This window comes from Barbatula barbatula, assembly GCF_947034865.1.
Source record: "Barbatula barbatula genome assembly, chromosome: 7".
Taxonomy (NCBI): Eukaryota; Metazoa; Chordata; class Actinopteri; order Cypriniformes; family Nemacheilidae; genus Barbatula; species Barbatula barbatula.
In genome coordinates this window covers 23,039,255-23,054,229 of record NC_136770.1, presented here as the reverse complement: position 1 = coordinate 23,054,229, position 14,975 = coordinate 23,039,255, and the positions used below count along the sequence as shown (strand labels likewise).

At 40.0% G+C, this 14,975-nt stretch overlaps 2 protein-coding genes across 2 annotated transcripts; one reads left to right on the top strand and one right to left on the bottom strand.

Moving 5' to 3' along the window:
• Positions 1-705: 705 nt before the first annotated feature.
• capza1a (capping actin protein of muscle Z-line subunit alpha 1a) lies at positions 706-6,308 on the bottom strand. Its single transcript, XM_079460617.1, has 9 exons — positions 6,209-6,308; positions 3,968-4,031; positions 3,795-3,846; positions 3,482-3,545; positions 3,022-3,228; positions 2,827-2,906; positions 2,039-2,189; positions 1,391-1,453; positions 706-1,268 (listed from the first exon to the last, which is right to left on the bottom strand). The coding sequence occupies exons 1-9, from the start codon at positions 6,245-6,247 to the stop codon at positions 1,128-1,130; spliced, it is 861 nt and encodes a 286-aa protein (XP_079316743.1). The 5' UTR covers positions 6,248-6,308; the 3' UTR covers positions 706-1,127.
• A 420-nt stretch (positions 6,309-6,728) lies between these two features.
• mov10a (Mov10 RNA helicase a) lies at positions 6,729-14,875 on the top strand. The gene is made up of 22 exons (XM_079460254.1): positions 6,729-7,235; positions 7,466-7,571; positions 7,646-7,815; positions 8,078-8,319; positions 8,422-8,677; positions 8,801-8,932; positions 9,014-9,176; positions 9,263-9,414; positions 10,067-10,237; positions 10,414-10,561; positions 10,645-10,806; positions 10,907-11,010; positions 11,159-11,256; positions 11,332-11,430; positions 11,823-11,934; positions 12,024-12,141; positions 12,884-13,075; positions 13,287-13,349; positions 13,424-13,549; positions 13,792-13,880; positions 13,969-14,081; positions 14,366-14,875. The coding sequence occupies exons 1-22, from the start codon at positions 7,117-7,119 to the stop codon at positions 14,422-14,424; spliced, it is 2,994 nt and encodes a 997-aa protein (XP_079316380.1). The 5' UTR covers positions 6,729-7,116; the 3' UTR covers positions 14,425-14,875.
• Positions 14,876-14,975: the final 100 nt, after the last annotated feature.

Here is a 14,975-nt window from a genome sequence, read left to right as displayed (position 1 = left end):
TATTTTAAGTGAATGGTGAAATGGTTTATTTTGGAATAATACTTACATACAGTTCTTTTTATGCAGATATTTGAGATACACTTGTTGGTCACAAGAACATTTAACCTTATTTTATGTATATTAAACTATGGTGTTCCTTCATTATAATTTTTTTTAAAATAATTTCAAATCTTACTGCTATAATAAAAGTATATCCCCATTCAATGATTTCTTTCATTATTTAAAAAAAAGTTACAATAAGAATACAGTGTTAATGCACTTGAAGATCAATAACGGTAAATGAAGTCAGTTTGGTGCAAATCATTTATTCCTCTGGGATCATATTTGTTCTTACATTTTGTAAAAAATAGTTAGCAATAAAAGCTAGGGTAGGAGGCTGATGTGAGGGGTAACAGATATTTTGTGTAACTGCATACAGTATATATACCATTCTAAGACACCAGTGTATGATGACGGGACCATTTCCACATGGAACAGTAACCTGAAATTACTTCTTCTACAAACACAACGCTCACTTTGGCACAATCCTACATGTGATCAATTGACAGCACATTCATATACAATGGCACCCAATTATTACGCTGGAAAACAAGATGTTGAGATGATTTTTTATGACAGACGAGACAGACTGAGAGCTTTCATGGGCTAATAATTCTTAAAACAATTACTCGGCACAAAGCAAAACTTTCAAGTGTCAAGTTGCAGAACAAACAAACAAAAAACGACTCAATTGATCATAGGGGATAAGTGCGATAAATTGTTCAGTGTGTGGAGGTTTTAGAGCGCTGATCTAGGGTAGGGGGTGGGCATACCTGATATTAGGGGGACTATATATGACGCTATACACTGGTGTCGCGGGAGGTATTTGTTCAACAGCACAAACCATTTGCTAAACCCATTAAAACACGCTTGCCACCCTCCTACAATACAGAAAAGGAGACAGTCTTTTCAGCTGAGGTCAAACCGTGGCTTTTGGAAAACAAAAAAATAAGGACAGACACATTTCTCGAAGGACTTTCCTTCTCGGCCCTGCCTTTAACTCAGGTCTAGGTTCGGGTTTAGATATGGGCCCCTGTTGCTTGTCTCTTTGCTTGTGACGCGAGCAGTAGCGAAGGCATGCTGTGTGTCTAAGCGTTTTGCATCTCTTTGCCGATCTTGTAGCTAAGAATCTTGTTCCAGTCGATCTTGGTACGGGTGACTGGAAGCTGCCGGCGTAAGGCCTTGAAGGTGGTGTCGGACATCGTCTGGTAGTTCTCGCTAATGGCCGTCTGGAAAGCACATTACTGATGTCATTATAGATGTTTAAGCAATAAGGTTCGAGAAAATGTGCTATACCACGAATACAGTCAAAGACAAAGCAATCATCTAAGAAAACGATTTGAAAACAAACCTGGTATTCATTCTCAGCATTTTCAATGATTTTGACAAACTCCTCTGCAGTCTGTTTTTCATTCTGTTTAAAGAGAAGTCAAAGCAAAAAGATTATCAATAATGGCAATCGCAAAAATGCTAACATTGCTCGAAACAATTATTTTTAGACAATCTATGGCATTATTCAGTAACAGTGCACAGATCTTCACAGTCAATATTCATAAATCCACTTTATAAACATCTATACCTTTTAGTTAGCATCATGATTCTTTAAATGATTCACCACAAACACAACAGGGTAAAATAAACAGATCCTCACAAAAATGATTGTACAATTATAACAAAATAATGAAAAGATAATTAAACAGCATTCTTTGTTTGTGTTCGATTGAAGAAAGGAAGTCGAATACAATTGGAACGACATGAGGGTAGGTCAATTGATTTTTGGCTGAACTGTTCCTTTAATCGGGCCACAAAACGAAAAACATGCCCGAAAAAGAACTCAATACCAAATGTTCCAAAAACACACCTTTTCCTGTCTGTTTCACAACTAAAAACAGAGAGCACCGCACCCTCTCAAACGTCACTCAAAGGATAGCCAGATATTCCTTACATGAACCCAGGACTTACTGTAAAAGTGAGGAGAGCTCAAGTATGAACAACTTACGGACACGATCAAAGACTCCTGCACGTCCTTGTGGCTGACCAGCTGCACGTTACCGTCTTCATAGTAATGAACCTGAATCTTCAGCACGCCGACCACCTGAGCGGTGGACTGAGAAATGCAGAACTTCCATTCTGACCTGCAGCGGCCATTCCTGTGTGAAGAAATGAAAGCTCAGGTTCGACAGGATGAAAAGACAGTTGTTATATTGTGAAGGATACAGATGTTGTGTGTAATGCCACATGCACGTCATAACAAAAATCTAAATGATTGATGAGCACAGAAATTGCTGGCTAAATTAAACAACACTTCATTTTAATGAGTCATTGTATGTAATACTTGAATACTTGGTATTGGTTTCACTTTAAGTTCGACAAGGAAATATGTTCTTTAGTGCCATTAATTTGTGAGTTGATGACTCTGTGTGAAAGAGCAAAGCTATTTTGTAAGACACAATGGATCAAGCGACATTTACTGTCTAGCGCACCTGTTCTCTATTCAGAAGATACACAATAGCAGCTAGTTCCGTAGGGTCATGATTTGGGTGGGGACCAAGAGCCCATTCCACACATTTAAAGAACTATATCACCTGAAATGAGTTTTATACATAACTCTTATGTGCTAGCTAGTATTGGTTTTCATATTTTGTTCTTATTAAAAAGGGCAAGTTGACCCGACTCGAACCAGAGCAGCCCACGTGAGCACCACAGATGCTTGTAAGGGTTCAACAGTACAAAACAAAACGTATGCTTCATAGATATAAGGACAATTCAAGGGTGCCGAAAGATTACCAGAAATTCTTGGGCTGAAACTGGTGACCCTCGATACAGGCGATGATGGTTTTCTGTCCATCAATCGTCTTCCCATAAACCTAAAAACAAAGCAAATACCAGTAAGAAATGCACGAATTCACTCAAAGGAATAAAAACAAGTTTCATCTTTGGCCAAACTGCCTCTTAAATTCGCACGAAAAAGAAACAACTCACGGTGCAAACTCCAGTGGGATAGTGGTCTTTGACGTACGCCCTCAGAGCTTCGTCGCAGGCATCCCTCCAGGGTCTGAGGGCCGCCTCACCCTCGTATGCTTGAGTATCACTCCCCTCCTTCCTTAGGTGGTCAAACTTGAACGAGAGCTTCTTTCTAGGGTCGAAAAACCGCCCGTTGCCAAGATCTCCATGTTCTGTGATCAACACCTGCAGTTTGAAGGCAGTTTAAGTACAGATATTTACACAAAGAGGCGAACAACAAATGTAACGACCAGACAGACATTCTTTGAAGTAATATTTTCTGATGAATTATGAAAAAGTAAAAATGAAACAGTTTTGAGTCATCCTCCATATAACGAAGATGACTGACAGCGGTCATCTTGTGTGTTATGAAAAACTGAAATGTGAGTATTTTTCATGTTTGGGTGCACTTTCCCTTTAAAACCAAAATGTTCATCACCTGATCCTCATGTCCATCAAGTTTAGCAGGTGTGAACTGATCCATGTTATACTGGGCAAAAGCACTGTCATTAATACAAAAAACACACGTTAAGTTAAAAGAAAGATAATAATCTGAACTGATTCTCAACAAGAAAAGCTTTTATAAATCCAGTAACATGATGTTTAATAGATGCATTTCTATTCCAGATCATAAACAAGTTGTGTATTCAGCATCTCTGTTAAACAGAATCCGGATTATAAAGAAGAAAGTCATCATGAGACATTGGTAACCCAATGTGAAATCATATTCGGTAATATATAGGGTTACTTACTGAGCCGCCCCTTCCCTGAGCAGATTGTCATTATTAAGCAGTAGCCGCACATCTGAAACCAAAGTAAAGGAGTCATGTGATACGCTGTGAACATTACGATGTTAGTGAGTTAAATTGAAGGAAGCCTGGCGTCCTCTTTGTGTTTCTGACGTCTGTGGGTATGTGTTTCTCACCGTTAAAGACCTCGTTGAATTCTCCAGGAGGAGCATGGATGACAAAATTTGCAGCAATGCGGACCTGTGCAAAAACAGAGGCTACGTGAGCAGGCTGAAAAAACCCCTAACCCGTTTCAAAAATATATTGTGCACACATAAATGACTTTTACGATGCATCACTTGAACTCTCACATGTGTAAGTTCTCATAGATGCTAGATCTGAAACTTTTCAGCAACATGCATCGGCAGATAAGAGGTCAAAGCGGGGTGGCACACAACACCTACAAGCACAGAGAGAAGAGTAAACCCCCAGGTTCAGTCATCTCCGTGACACTCCTCCTTAGAAGGCGCGGGACAAGAGTCTTTTCTTAGGAGTGCACATGTAAGCAGTAAGCCCTGGCTTCATGGCAAGGCACAGCAGGGTAGACAGAACTTTATTCTGGATTAAATCCAGGACTGAAACCCAGTCTTTACCGACAGCTATTGTATTGCATTTGTATTTTTTGTCTTTGTAAAACAAAGTATTATGGAAGAATATAAACATATTTGGTTTCAATCTAAACCAGGGAGGCCGATACCAATTTTAACAAACAACTGTTGGGAGATTTCGTTTTTGGTCCCAGACCGCAGACACGTTTGTTGTTTCCGAAAAACTCTGCATAGTGCGCATCACAATATTTTTTTAATACAATAATGAAACAACAAACTGAAAATACAGAGCTAGTTGAAAAAACAAACAAACAAGGTCTTTTTCTTCCAGTAAACCAACAAGGCACTGTTGTGGCTGAAATCCTGTTCACACCTCTATTATCAGTAGGGCTGTGCAATTAATCGAATATTAATCGTTCATTTTAGCCTTCATCGATTACAAAAACAAAACTCCATTTGGCCACGATCCTCTCCTTTCTTGTATTATAAATCCAAAGCGCACCCTTTTCTTTACAGTGGTTCATCAGTGCTATTTCTTTACACTTATTTTTCAGTTGTTTTAAAGGTAAATAAATATAATCGGGATCTCAATATTGGCCAAAATAATCGCGATTGCGATGCGTGTCATAATCGAGCAGCCCTAATTTACCGGAACGGAAGGAAACTAGATATGTTTTGTTTAGTCAACACTTCCGTGACTTCTTTCAGGGAGTGACACGACCAGACTGGTGAATTCTTTATGAAGATGTATTAAACACTTCCTGTTGTCGTACAATAGGATTGAAACAATACCCGTATAATAATAACAAAGCGTATTCGTGCCCCGAAGTGCAAGACAAGTTTGGCAACAACTGCAGTCTTTTGTCTAACGCTGATATTATAAATGATTTATCATGACGACGCTTAAAGTCTACAGCTGCAACACCCTTTCCACATCGAGGCATTTCTGAAATGCTTCTTGCCTCCTTCTACTGGCCTCAACACGACTAACCACATGACCGTTTCGGGTTAGCACAGGCGGGAGTTCGCGTACGGGAACAGCCTGTGGCTCGTATCGGGGCGGGCGCGGTGGGAGGAGGGGGCGCGGCGGGAAGAGCCGATCGCATGTGAGAGCATGCACGAAAGAGGGTTGGGTCGCCGACACTCAGCTGAGATTACAAACAACACCAGAAATGAAGTTGCGCCCCCTGTTTCGGTGCGATTTACAGCCCAAAGCACTTCCCATGAGACACGACAAATAACTTGACAAATCAAACTAATCCTTTTGTGTCAAACTTAATACCTATATAGGGCAACATGGGGAAACTAAACTTAACTCAAACGGAGTTAGCGCGTAACGTCAAAAGCCATGTGAAACCAGACATGAGGAAGAGTCACTGCATGAGCCCAATATATAATAAGACTCTTCACTATACTAGCATAATAGGGTGTTTTTTGCCTTGTTTAGATACGCGAAATGTTTCCCGCAACACTTACAGCGTAAACTAAACTAACGTTGCACCGGCAATGTTAGGTAAAACTGCAGACATATTGTAGCGAAATTTGTCTTCAACCGAAAAAACATCATCGTAATAATTGCACGTTTCAGTCACACCTTTTGGCTGTAGAACGTAGGAGTCGGTCATCGATTAGATCGTGCTTCATGTACGGTAAGTTAACAGTTAGCTGGCTAGCTTCCCTAGCGCAGCCCTCATCGCGGATCCCGCATATTTTAAATCGTCCATATTCACCGGTTATACATATAAACTGTACAGGGCGATAAAAAAGTATACGCGCACATAACAGACCGAGGGAGATTATCACGTGAAGTATGAATCAATAATGACATACCTTCTCCTCGTCGGAAAGCTGTTCCTCAAAGTCCGCCATCTTGGCTCGACTGGACCTGCCCTGTCAAATTGCATGACGGGAGTACAATCATAAACGTGATACATTTTCTAAATTGCAATGTAATTTTAGACTTTCGTTTTATTATACAGTACTGTATTTAATCGTATTTTATCCAAAAATATTTTAGATGTTAAGTATTATTATTCATTTGATTAATAATGGCGCTATTGCAACATTGTGATTCAACGTTACGGGGCACACTTTACAAGTTATTAATATTAATTAATTAATTTTGTATTGAGGTGATATTTTGACTGTAAGCACAATGTGCTTGCTTAATTGATTTTCCTCAACAGCTAAATCCTCATGTAAATGCCAATCATTGTGCTGAGTGAATAAAACAATATTAGGCCATATTTGGTTATGCATACAGTCAGATAAATACTGCATGAAATAAACGCGCTTTACCGGAAACAACGACGCCTAACTTATATAAATTTGATCGACCAATCCTCGTCGAGATCGAATGAAATATTCCCGTCCATACAATTCACTATCGAGGAAAAGCGTCGCTCCTGCTCTGCCTCGCATGTTTAGGTAGCGTCGCAAAACAACCCGAAACGAATTCTAAATATAATTTGATTTTTAAACACTTCTTACTTCTGAAACTCTTATTACAAACAAAAATATTACAATACAGCGAGAAGTCAGGAAGTCGAATGGTTTATTTCAATTGTGACACACAATTCAAAAACCTTTCGTTTGACTGTACCAAGGTAATTTGTTGACGAACCCAGCGATCACTTCCACCGAGTTTCACGTTAGGTGAACTGTACAGTTTCGATTCGGGAATCGCCTGGACCAAATAACACCTTAACATACATCACCTACACACAGAACCGACAGCAATGCCTTCTCTCAAAGCATCATACGAGGTAGGACTAGATTTCCTAGCGTTTTTGGGGGAGAGGACATCCAAAACAGACAAAAAGGAGCTCCAGGACATTTACAACTTAGAGTTTAAAAGGTTTGTTGTCTTCCTGTGGTTTTAAATAGCTTGTCATGTGTCAAACCACACATGCAAATAAACCACTCGGACATATATATTGTTATTTCGCTTTTCTAAACCAGGATATTGTAAGTGTCATGTAATGTAAATCCTAACCACACCTGGCTAACGCAATAACCTTGTGTTATCGTTGGTGTTTAATATTATTTAAACTTGAATAACAACTGTTTGGTAAACGTTGTTGTTAGGAATGGAAGCCAGCAACCCAAGTTTTCCAGTGTGGTCAACGCCTTACAAGTGTTCAAAAAAGCCACTACAAGTCCTGGGAAAATCATTTTCCATGGCAAACCACAGGTGATATATTGACTAGATGAACGTCACATTCGAGTTGTTTTAAAGCGATTCTCAATGTGTTTTTCTTTTGACAGATGCGCGTGTATTACTGCGACCAGTGGAGATCCTTCACGCAGAAGAACCCCAAGGCAGCCGCCCCAGATTCAATCCCAGCATCCTCTTCCGCCTCTCTTCCCAGCAACCCGGTCCTGACCTCGAAGAAGAAGCTGGCTAGAGAAATTCTCAACAAGCTCAAAGGGAAACGGTAACATCGATGTTGTATTTCTACTTGTTTAGTGGAATAAATTGAATCGAACGGAAAGGACTACAAATCTATGGAAGTGTTGCCGATATGAAAGAGTGACGGTTATGTTTCACTGGCATAGGAGAAAACTATATTATGTCCGAGAACAAATTAATGCTTGTGCGGAAAAGATGATACGGTCACATGCTTTGGACGGTTTATTGCTATTTAAAGCAGTTCCTTAAGGCATTTCACCTCACAGTCACATGCTTCTCTGTTTCAGGGCTAAACTCATCCAGGACAAAGGTGGTGTTGAAATAACCTCTGACCCCAAGGCCGACAATGGAAAGATACCTTTCGTTATCAAAGAACTGGGCAAGCTGTTTGTAGTTAAGTTTCACATTGTGAATCGGGGCCAGAGCTGCGTCTACTTCACCTACTACACGGCTCTCCACAACATGCGTTGCTTTACTCTGGTGGACGCCCGGAGGGTCAACCGTGTTTGCCCTCTTCTCCTGTGCCCGGGTGAGCACAAGCCTTAGACCTCCATCAAATGCGTAGACACATCGAATGAGAAGCGATAACCAATGCACTGAATGCTATTCATGTGTAACCTCTAACCAACAGATGAGAGTTATTGTGTCGAAGTGCACTACAATGTCCAGTTTTACGGACACTTTCCTGCCACTATGTACTTTGAGTTCTGCCCGGAGTCGGACCCCCCCAGCGCTGCTAAACCCTTCTGTATAGTCAGGGAACTGGAGGCAGTGGTCCAGACCAAGCTATCCGCAGAACTGGGCCCAAAGAGCCCGTATAACCCCAAACAAAACCGACAACTCCGTCCAAAGAACAGGATTTTTGAAGTCGGCTTTCCGCCTGAGAGGTTAGATCGATCTGTCTGTATATTTAAAATATATGCTTGCACACGTTATCTATTGCACGCTTGAAATAGTAAGACGATTTAATGTTGTTAAACTGTTCCTCCATTCCATCGCATTTTTCCTAGTACTTCCAGGCTTTCTCGAGTCAAGCTCAGTGCTTACGACTACCCCCCCTACTTAAAGGAGCTGGCCCGACACAACCTGGAGGACTCAGAGCGTCTTTCTGCCTTTGCAAAACTGCAATTTCCCAGAGTGAGGCAAGCATTTTGCATTTTCGTTCTTTTTTCCATTCTGCATATTTGTGTGTAGGATCAAAATAGTTTTCTGTGTGTTCTCAGCCGGGTCCTGGAGAAGGAGCTGTGCATGAAGATGTACACAGAGCGCTTCCATCTCCTCCTACACCTGGAGGAGATACAGATGGAGGTGGACATCCAGAAGTACGACCTCTACAATAAGACAATGACCCAGGACAAAACCAACAAGAGGCTGCTCGTTCTTAAAGTGAGCGAGAGGTGCCTTGTTACTTTCTTAGGCAGGATTTTTCACTGTGTGTTTTGGATGACTTTTTATTTGTTCTTGTATCTCAGGTACCGGGAGTGGCAGAGAACAGACCATCTGTGTTGAGAGGAGATCAACTCAATGTCTTCGTCTCAGGGGACAAGAGCAAGCCCATCACCGTATATCAGGGTTTCGTCCATCGCGTCGAGCTGGAGAAAGTTAAATTAGGATTCTCTAAGAAGTAAGAAATTGGAAATGAACCTTCACATAAGGACAATTATTAAACAGTGTTAAAGATAGTTCACTAAAAAATTGAAACCGTCATCATTTATTTACACTCATATTGTTCAAAACCTCTATGTGACTCTTTCTTCTGTGGAACACAAAATATCTTTTGAGAAAGGTTTCAGTGGTTTTGAATGCGGTCACAATGTTGTTTGGCTACCAACGTTCTTCAAAATATGATCATTTTTGGTGAACTATCCCTTTAATATTCCTAATAGAGTAAGTTAACCTAAATGCTCGGACGTAAAGTAAATTGTAAATAAAGTAAATTAAATGACATAGTTTTATTGTGTTTTTATTCCTATTTTGAATGAAAACTGACTTTATTTATTTACTTTTCTTGTTTATATTTGGGTATGTTTTTAACACACACACACACACACACACACATATATATATATATATATATATAAGGTACAGTTATTTGTTTAAATTTTTATGTACTTATTTTCATTTAATCATTTTAGTGGCTAAACTATGTAAGTCAAACTTTTTACAGTTTATTGCTGAGGCAACGCATCTCATTTTCATTTAGTCTGAGCGCTTCAAATAATAAAAATTTTTAAGGAATCTCAATAAACCCAATTTTTTTTACTGGTTGATCACAGACTTCTCCAGAGGTTTGTCACTAACATGAAGTTTGACGTGGAGTTCAACATCAACCGCTTCCCAATTAAACTCCAGCACAGAGCGGTGCAGCTCGCTGCTCATCACGGCCTTGGAGGAGTTCTGTTCCCAACGGATCATAACATCACAGAGATAACACTGCCAAATCTAAGGTCTGTATGCCCTTACACACTCACACCTTCTTTATACTCGGATACAATATGTCAACACATGCACAGACGTGTGCTGGAACCTCCTCGGTGATGTCAGAAGACGGCACAAAGCAACAAGCAGAGCCTGTCTGTGCACTTCCAGAACAATGCAAAAGTTTACCGTGTTTGTACCGCAGAATGTTCAACAAAGATTTAGAGAAGAACCCAGAGCAGAAGGCGGCAGTCCAGCACATCTTGTCGGGCGTATCCAAACCAGCACCCTACCTGATCTTTGGACCTCCTGGGACGGGCAAAACTGTCACGCTGGTGGAAGCCATAAAACAGGTGACATTATCGTTATATTCTGGTTTACTGCAACCTATTGCGACAGACCGTGAATGTGATTTGTGTATTGTTGTTTGTGTTAGGTGAATAAGACTGGCGAAAAGGTCCATGTCCTCGCGTGCGCTCCCTCGAACAGCGCCTGTGATCTCTTGTGCGAGAGGTTGTTAGGATTCGTGGATGGCCATCGCCTCTATCGTCTGTACGCATCGAGTAGAGATCCAAACACCGTACCAAAGAAACTGCTGGTGAGATGGAAAACACAACATACAAAAAATACGATATTTTAAAAACGTGTTCAGAAAGCATGTATTGATATCAAATACACTATCGACTGTTTATATACAGAAACACAGCAACTGGAATGAGGCTGAGCAATGCTTCACCTTACCTTTGACAGAAGTTTTGATGGACTACAGGGTTGTCGTGGTTACCTTGGTCTCCGCAGGAAGGTACAGCACACCTTCTTCTAACAATAATATTCCACCCAAATCCTGGTTCCTGTAACATCATAACTGTCAGGCTACTGTAGTTTGTGCTGGCGTGAGGCGTCTAGATCGTGCTATAAATGAATATTCATTTTGTTTGCTTGCTCCACAGGTTGGTGTCAGACGGCCTCCCTACGGGCCACTTTACACACATTTTCATCGATGAGGCCGGACAGGCCGTGGAGCCCGAGTGTGTCATCGGGATAGCGGGTAACTGAAGGAAAATTTAAACGTGAATGAAAGCTAAGGAGTGTTTGCACTTACATTGTCCTCTCTGTGCTTAAGGTCTGCTCGACCCAGCTAAGGGTCAGTTGGTTTTGGCCGGAGACCCGCAACAACTGGGCCCCGTCCTGAGATCTCCACTGGCACAGCTATATGGAATGGGTATTTGCTGATGTTGTATGACCTCTGTTAATGTTTCACTCCGTATTACTTTGTATGGGGTGCTTGATATCAATACTATTGCTCAAACTTATAAATGTCTTCAAGCAAGCTTATACTGCTTGTTAGACGTGATCTTAAAGGGATGGTTCACCCAAAAAAAAAAATGTTTGCATCATTTACTCGCCTTCAAGTTTTTTCAAACCTGTATAAATGTCTTTGTTTTGTTGAACACGATTCCACAACATTCTTTCAAACATCTTTCTTTGTGTTCAACCAAAGAAAGTAATTTATAGAGTTTTGGAAGTTAAAGGGAGGTGAGTAAATAAATGATGACAGATGCCTTTCCGTCTTTAGTCAATAATGGTGAATAAACATCTCTTTGTATATAACAGGGCAGTCACTCCTGGAAAGGCTTATGAAACAGAACAGTCTCTATCAGAAGATCCAGGATGACAACCCTAGATATGACAGTCGCTTTGTCACCAAACTTCTACAGAACTACAGGTGCTGGTCGCTTTTAGAAAGTGAGAGTTTGTTAAGAGATCACTTTACCATCCAGTTCTCAACCCTTTCATTATTTTTCTCCATCCCAGGTCTCACCCTGCCATCCTCAAAATACCCAATGAGCTTTTCTATGAAAATGAGCTGCAGGTGTTTGCTGATCAGATAGAGCGAGAGACTTTCTGTCAGTGGGAACATCTTCCTAAGAAGGTAAAAGACCTAAAAGCTCTTTTCTGATTTTTTGTGTGTATATGTCTATTATGTATATAGCATGTCCCACGATGTGGTCGGTTAAATGATGTATACAGCGGCGAAAAAAATGAAGAGAGCTTTCTAAATTTCCATTTAATCAGCATTTCTAGATGTATTTTGGCCATTACGGTTCAGTGTCTGTCGAATTTCGGCAAAATTAAACTTCAGGAGTGACATAAAAATGTGAAAAACTGACAGCATGAGAAGACACATAAAACCTGCGATAATAATCCAGGTTATCACAGAAAAAAGAACGTTTGAACTTTTCCTAAATACATACAGAAATATTACTGTTGTATTACTTAAAAGCGAATCTGAATTTAATACATATGAAAAAATACATATTCTTTGTTATTTTCACCTGTTTCTCCAGTTTTCATTTTCTGCAAATAAATGAAAACTTAACTTTTTTTTTAATTGAAAATTGGGAAGAAATATTGTAAGTAGTTCACAAAATGAAGCACAAATGATAATTTTACCTAAAATAGACAATAAAAAACAACGGGAAATCAAACTTTGAAACGGTCTCTTCATTATTTCTGCAGCTGTATATAAAAATCTATTAAAACATATACAATAGGTACTAATTTACATACGTTTCTAATATTTGATGCCACTGGAAAAGTTGAGTTTACACAAATGCAAGTCTTTTTAGCTGCCAATAAATCTGATTAAAGCGCTTTGTTTCTGTGATAATCAGGGATTTCCTGTTGTATTTCATGGAGTGATGGGGAAAGATGAAAGAGAGGAAAACAGTCCATCATTCTTCAATGTGACGGAGATCCAGGTCATCGTAAGCTACCTCAAAAAGCTCATGGAAACGCAGGGCAAGAAAGGTCTGCCAAAACTCGGCATTCAGGACATCGGCATCATCGCCCCTTACAGGAAACAGGCAAGACCGCTGCAGTAGCAGTGCCCTAGCAACCACCATCTAATTATTTAGAATATATAAATATTTAAATGATATGCATGTATTATACATGTTTTGTAATAATGCAACTTTAAATGTATTCTTTTAGTTGTTCATCTACTGTCCATTTAAATACAAATTGCCAAAGCTAAAAATGTTGACTCTAACTGAAGGGTCTCTCTCTAACTCAAAGGTGGAGAAAATCCGGAAAGCTCTCAACACTGTGGGTGATTTGAAACAGTGGAAAGAGATCAAGGTCAGCTTGCGTGTTTTCTCTTGTCAACAAACTCTCTGAGGTCAGAATGAGACTTTAATCGGTTTGTTTTACAGGTGGGGTCGGTGGAAGAGTTTCAGGGTCAGGAGAGAAAAGTCATCGTAGTCTCTACCGTCCGCAGCAGCGTCAACTACGTGAAGATGGATCAAGACTTTAACATCGGCTTCCTCTCAAATGAGAAGGTTTTTGGCATTGCAGTACCACACGGGAACACGCAAACTGATTTAATGTGGATTTAAATCCAAATGGTTCTGGATAAAGTCTCACAAATGTTAATTTAAGGAATCGGACAACATGTGATAAGAATGTTTTACGGTTTTAGCGGCAGGAGTCGAAAGTTAGAATGCACAGAAGCTCATAGAAATGAATAAGCTCAAATTCCAGTTCGGTTTTTAATCATTTGTTGGACGTCTGTTGCCCACAGAGGTTTAATGTGGCCATCACTCGAGCCAAAGCACTGCTCATTGTGGTGGGAAACCCGGTCATCTTAAACAAGGATCCTACCTGGCAGAGGTAAGACCTTAAGGAGCTTAAAGACCTCAGTGAACTTGAAACTTTAATGGGACCTCAGACCAATCTTGTCATCTCATTTGTGTCTCAGTTTCATCCGGTATTGTAAGCTCGAGCAGGGTTATACCGGCTTCGACTACAAGGATGCGGAAGTAGAGGAGGATGTGGTCACTCGGCTGGCATCTTTGAAAATCACCGCCGATGGTATGCTTCCCTACATGACACGTCCCGTGAAAGTCTTCTGAACATTATGGGCCGGTTTCTGTGCAGGGTTTAAGGCTAATCCCAGATTCATTTCATTGGTAGTGTTGTTTTTATCGTAAACTGCAAGACCTGACATATCTCAAGATGTACTCCAGTAATGTTTTTTTGTAAAGTGTGTTTTTGAAAACAATTGAAATATCCTAGTTTAACTAAAGCCCAGTCCTGGTTTAAGATAATCTCTGTCTGGGAAAGCACCCCTATAACCTGTGTGTGTTTGTGGACAGATATCGACGAGAGCCCACTACAACAGCACGTGCATACCGAGTGGAGAAGTGAACATTGAGGACCAACAAACTGTCAAACCAGACAATCACTGTCCTGCAAGGGAAACGGGGAATTCAGCTTTTAACCAAGAAGCAGTATCGATTAAAAATCACGAAAACATTTCATTTATTGCATTGACAGCGTTTTATTCAGAATCAAGTGAATACAAGTGAGATTTTATTGTTTATGCAGGCTAGCATGATATTGTATGAATCTCTTCATGTAGTCGAAACTGAAAATGAGACGCATAGTGCTTGAAAAATAATCTGTTTCACCAGAGTATTACGAAATATGCAAAAAGCTTGCTTATTTATCCTTATGTCACGCATTACATCATTTGTTTACCTCTTGTTAATTTCAGCTTAACCTGGTTGGGCACGCTTAATTTAAGGCTTGTTTGCGCATTTCAAAATGCTTCTAAGCACTTTACTAGAATGTTTCTAGAAAGAATCACAATTTTTATTGGGTTTAAATAAACAAAAAGAAAAATATATATTTTATATATTGTGTGTTGTAAGTGCATTGTGGGGAATTTGTTATTATTACGAATGCATTTTGGTGAAACTTGCA

Coding starts and splice junctions, on each gene's coding strand:
- capza1a (XM_079460617.1), bottom strand. CDS start 6,247: ATGGCGGACTTTGAGGAACAGCTTTCCGACGAGGAGAAG. Junction 3,229..3,481: donor TTGATGGACATGAGGATCAG/GTGATGAACATT, acceptor TTCAAACTGCAG/GTGTTGATCACAGAACATGG. Junction 2,190..2,826: donor TTTCAGCCCAAGAATTTCTG/GTAATCTTTCGG, acceptor TTCTTCACACAG/GAATGGCCGCTGCAGGTCAG.
- mov10a (XM_079460254.1), top strand. CDS start 7,117: ATGCCTTCTCTCAAAGCATCATACGAGGTAGGACTAGATTTCCTAGCG. Junction 13,076..13,286: donor TCGCCCCTTACAGGAAACAG/GCAAGACCGCTG, acceptor TCTAACTCAAAG/GTGGAGAAAATCCGGAAAGC. Junction 13,550..13,791: donor GCTTCCTCTCAAATGAGAAG/GTTTTTGGCATT, acceptor TGTTGCCCACAG/AGGTTTAATGTGGCCATCAC.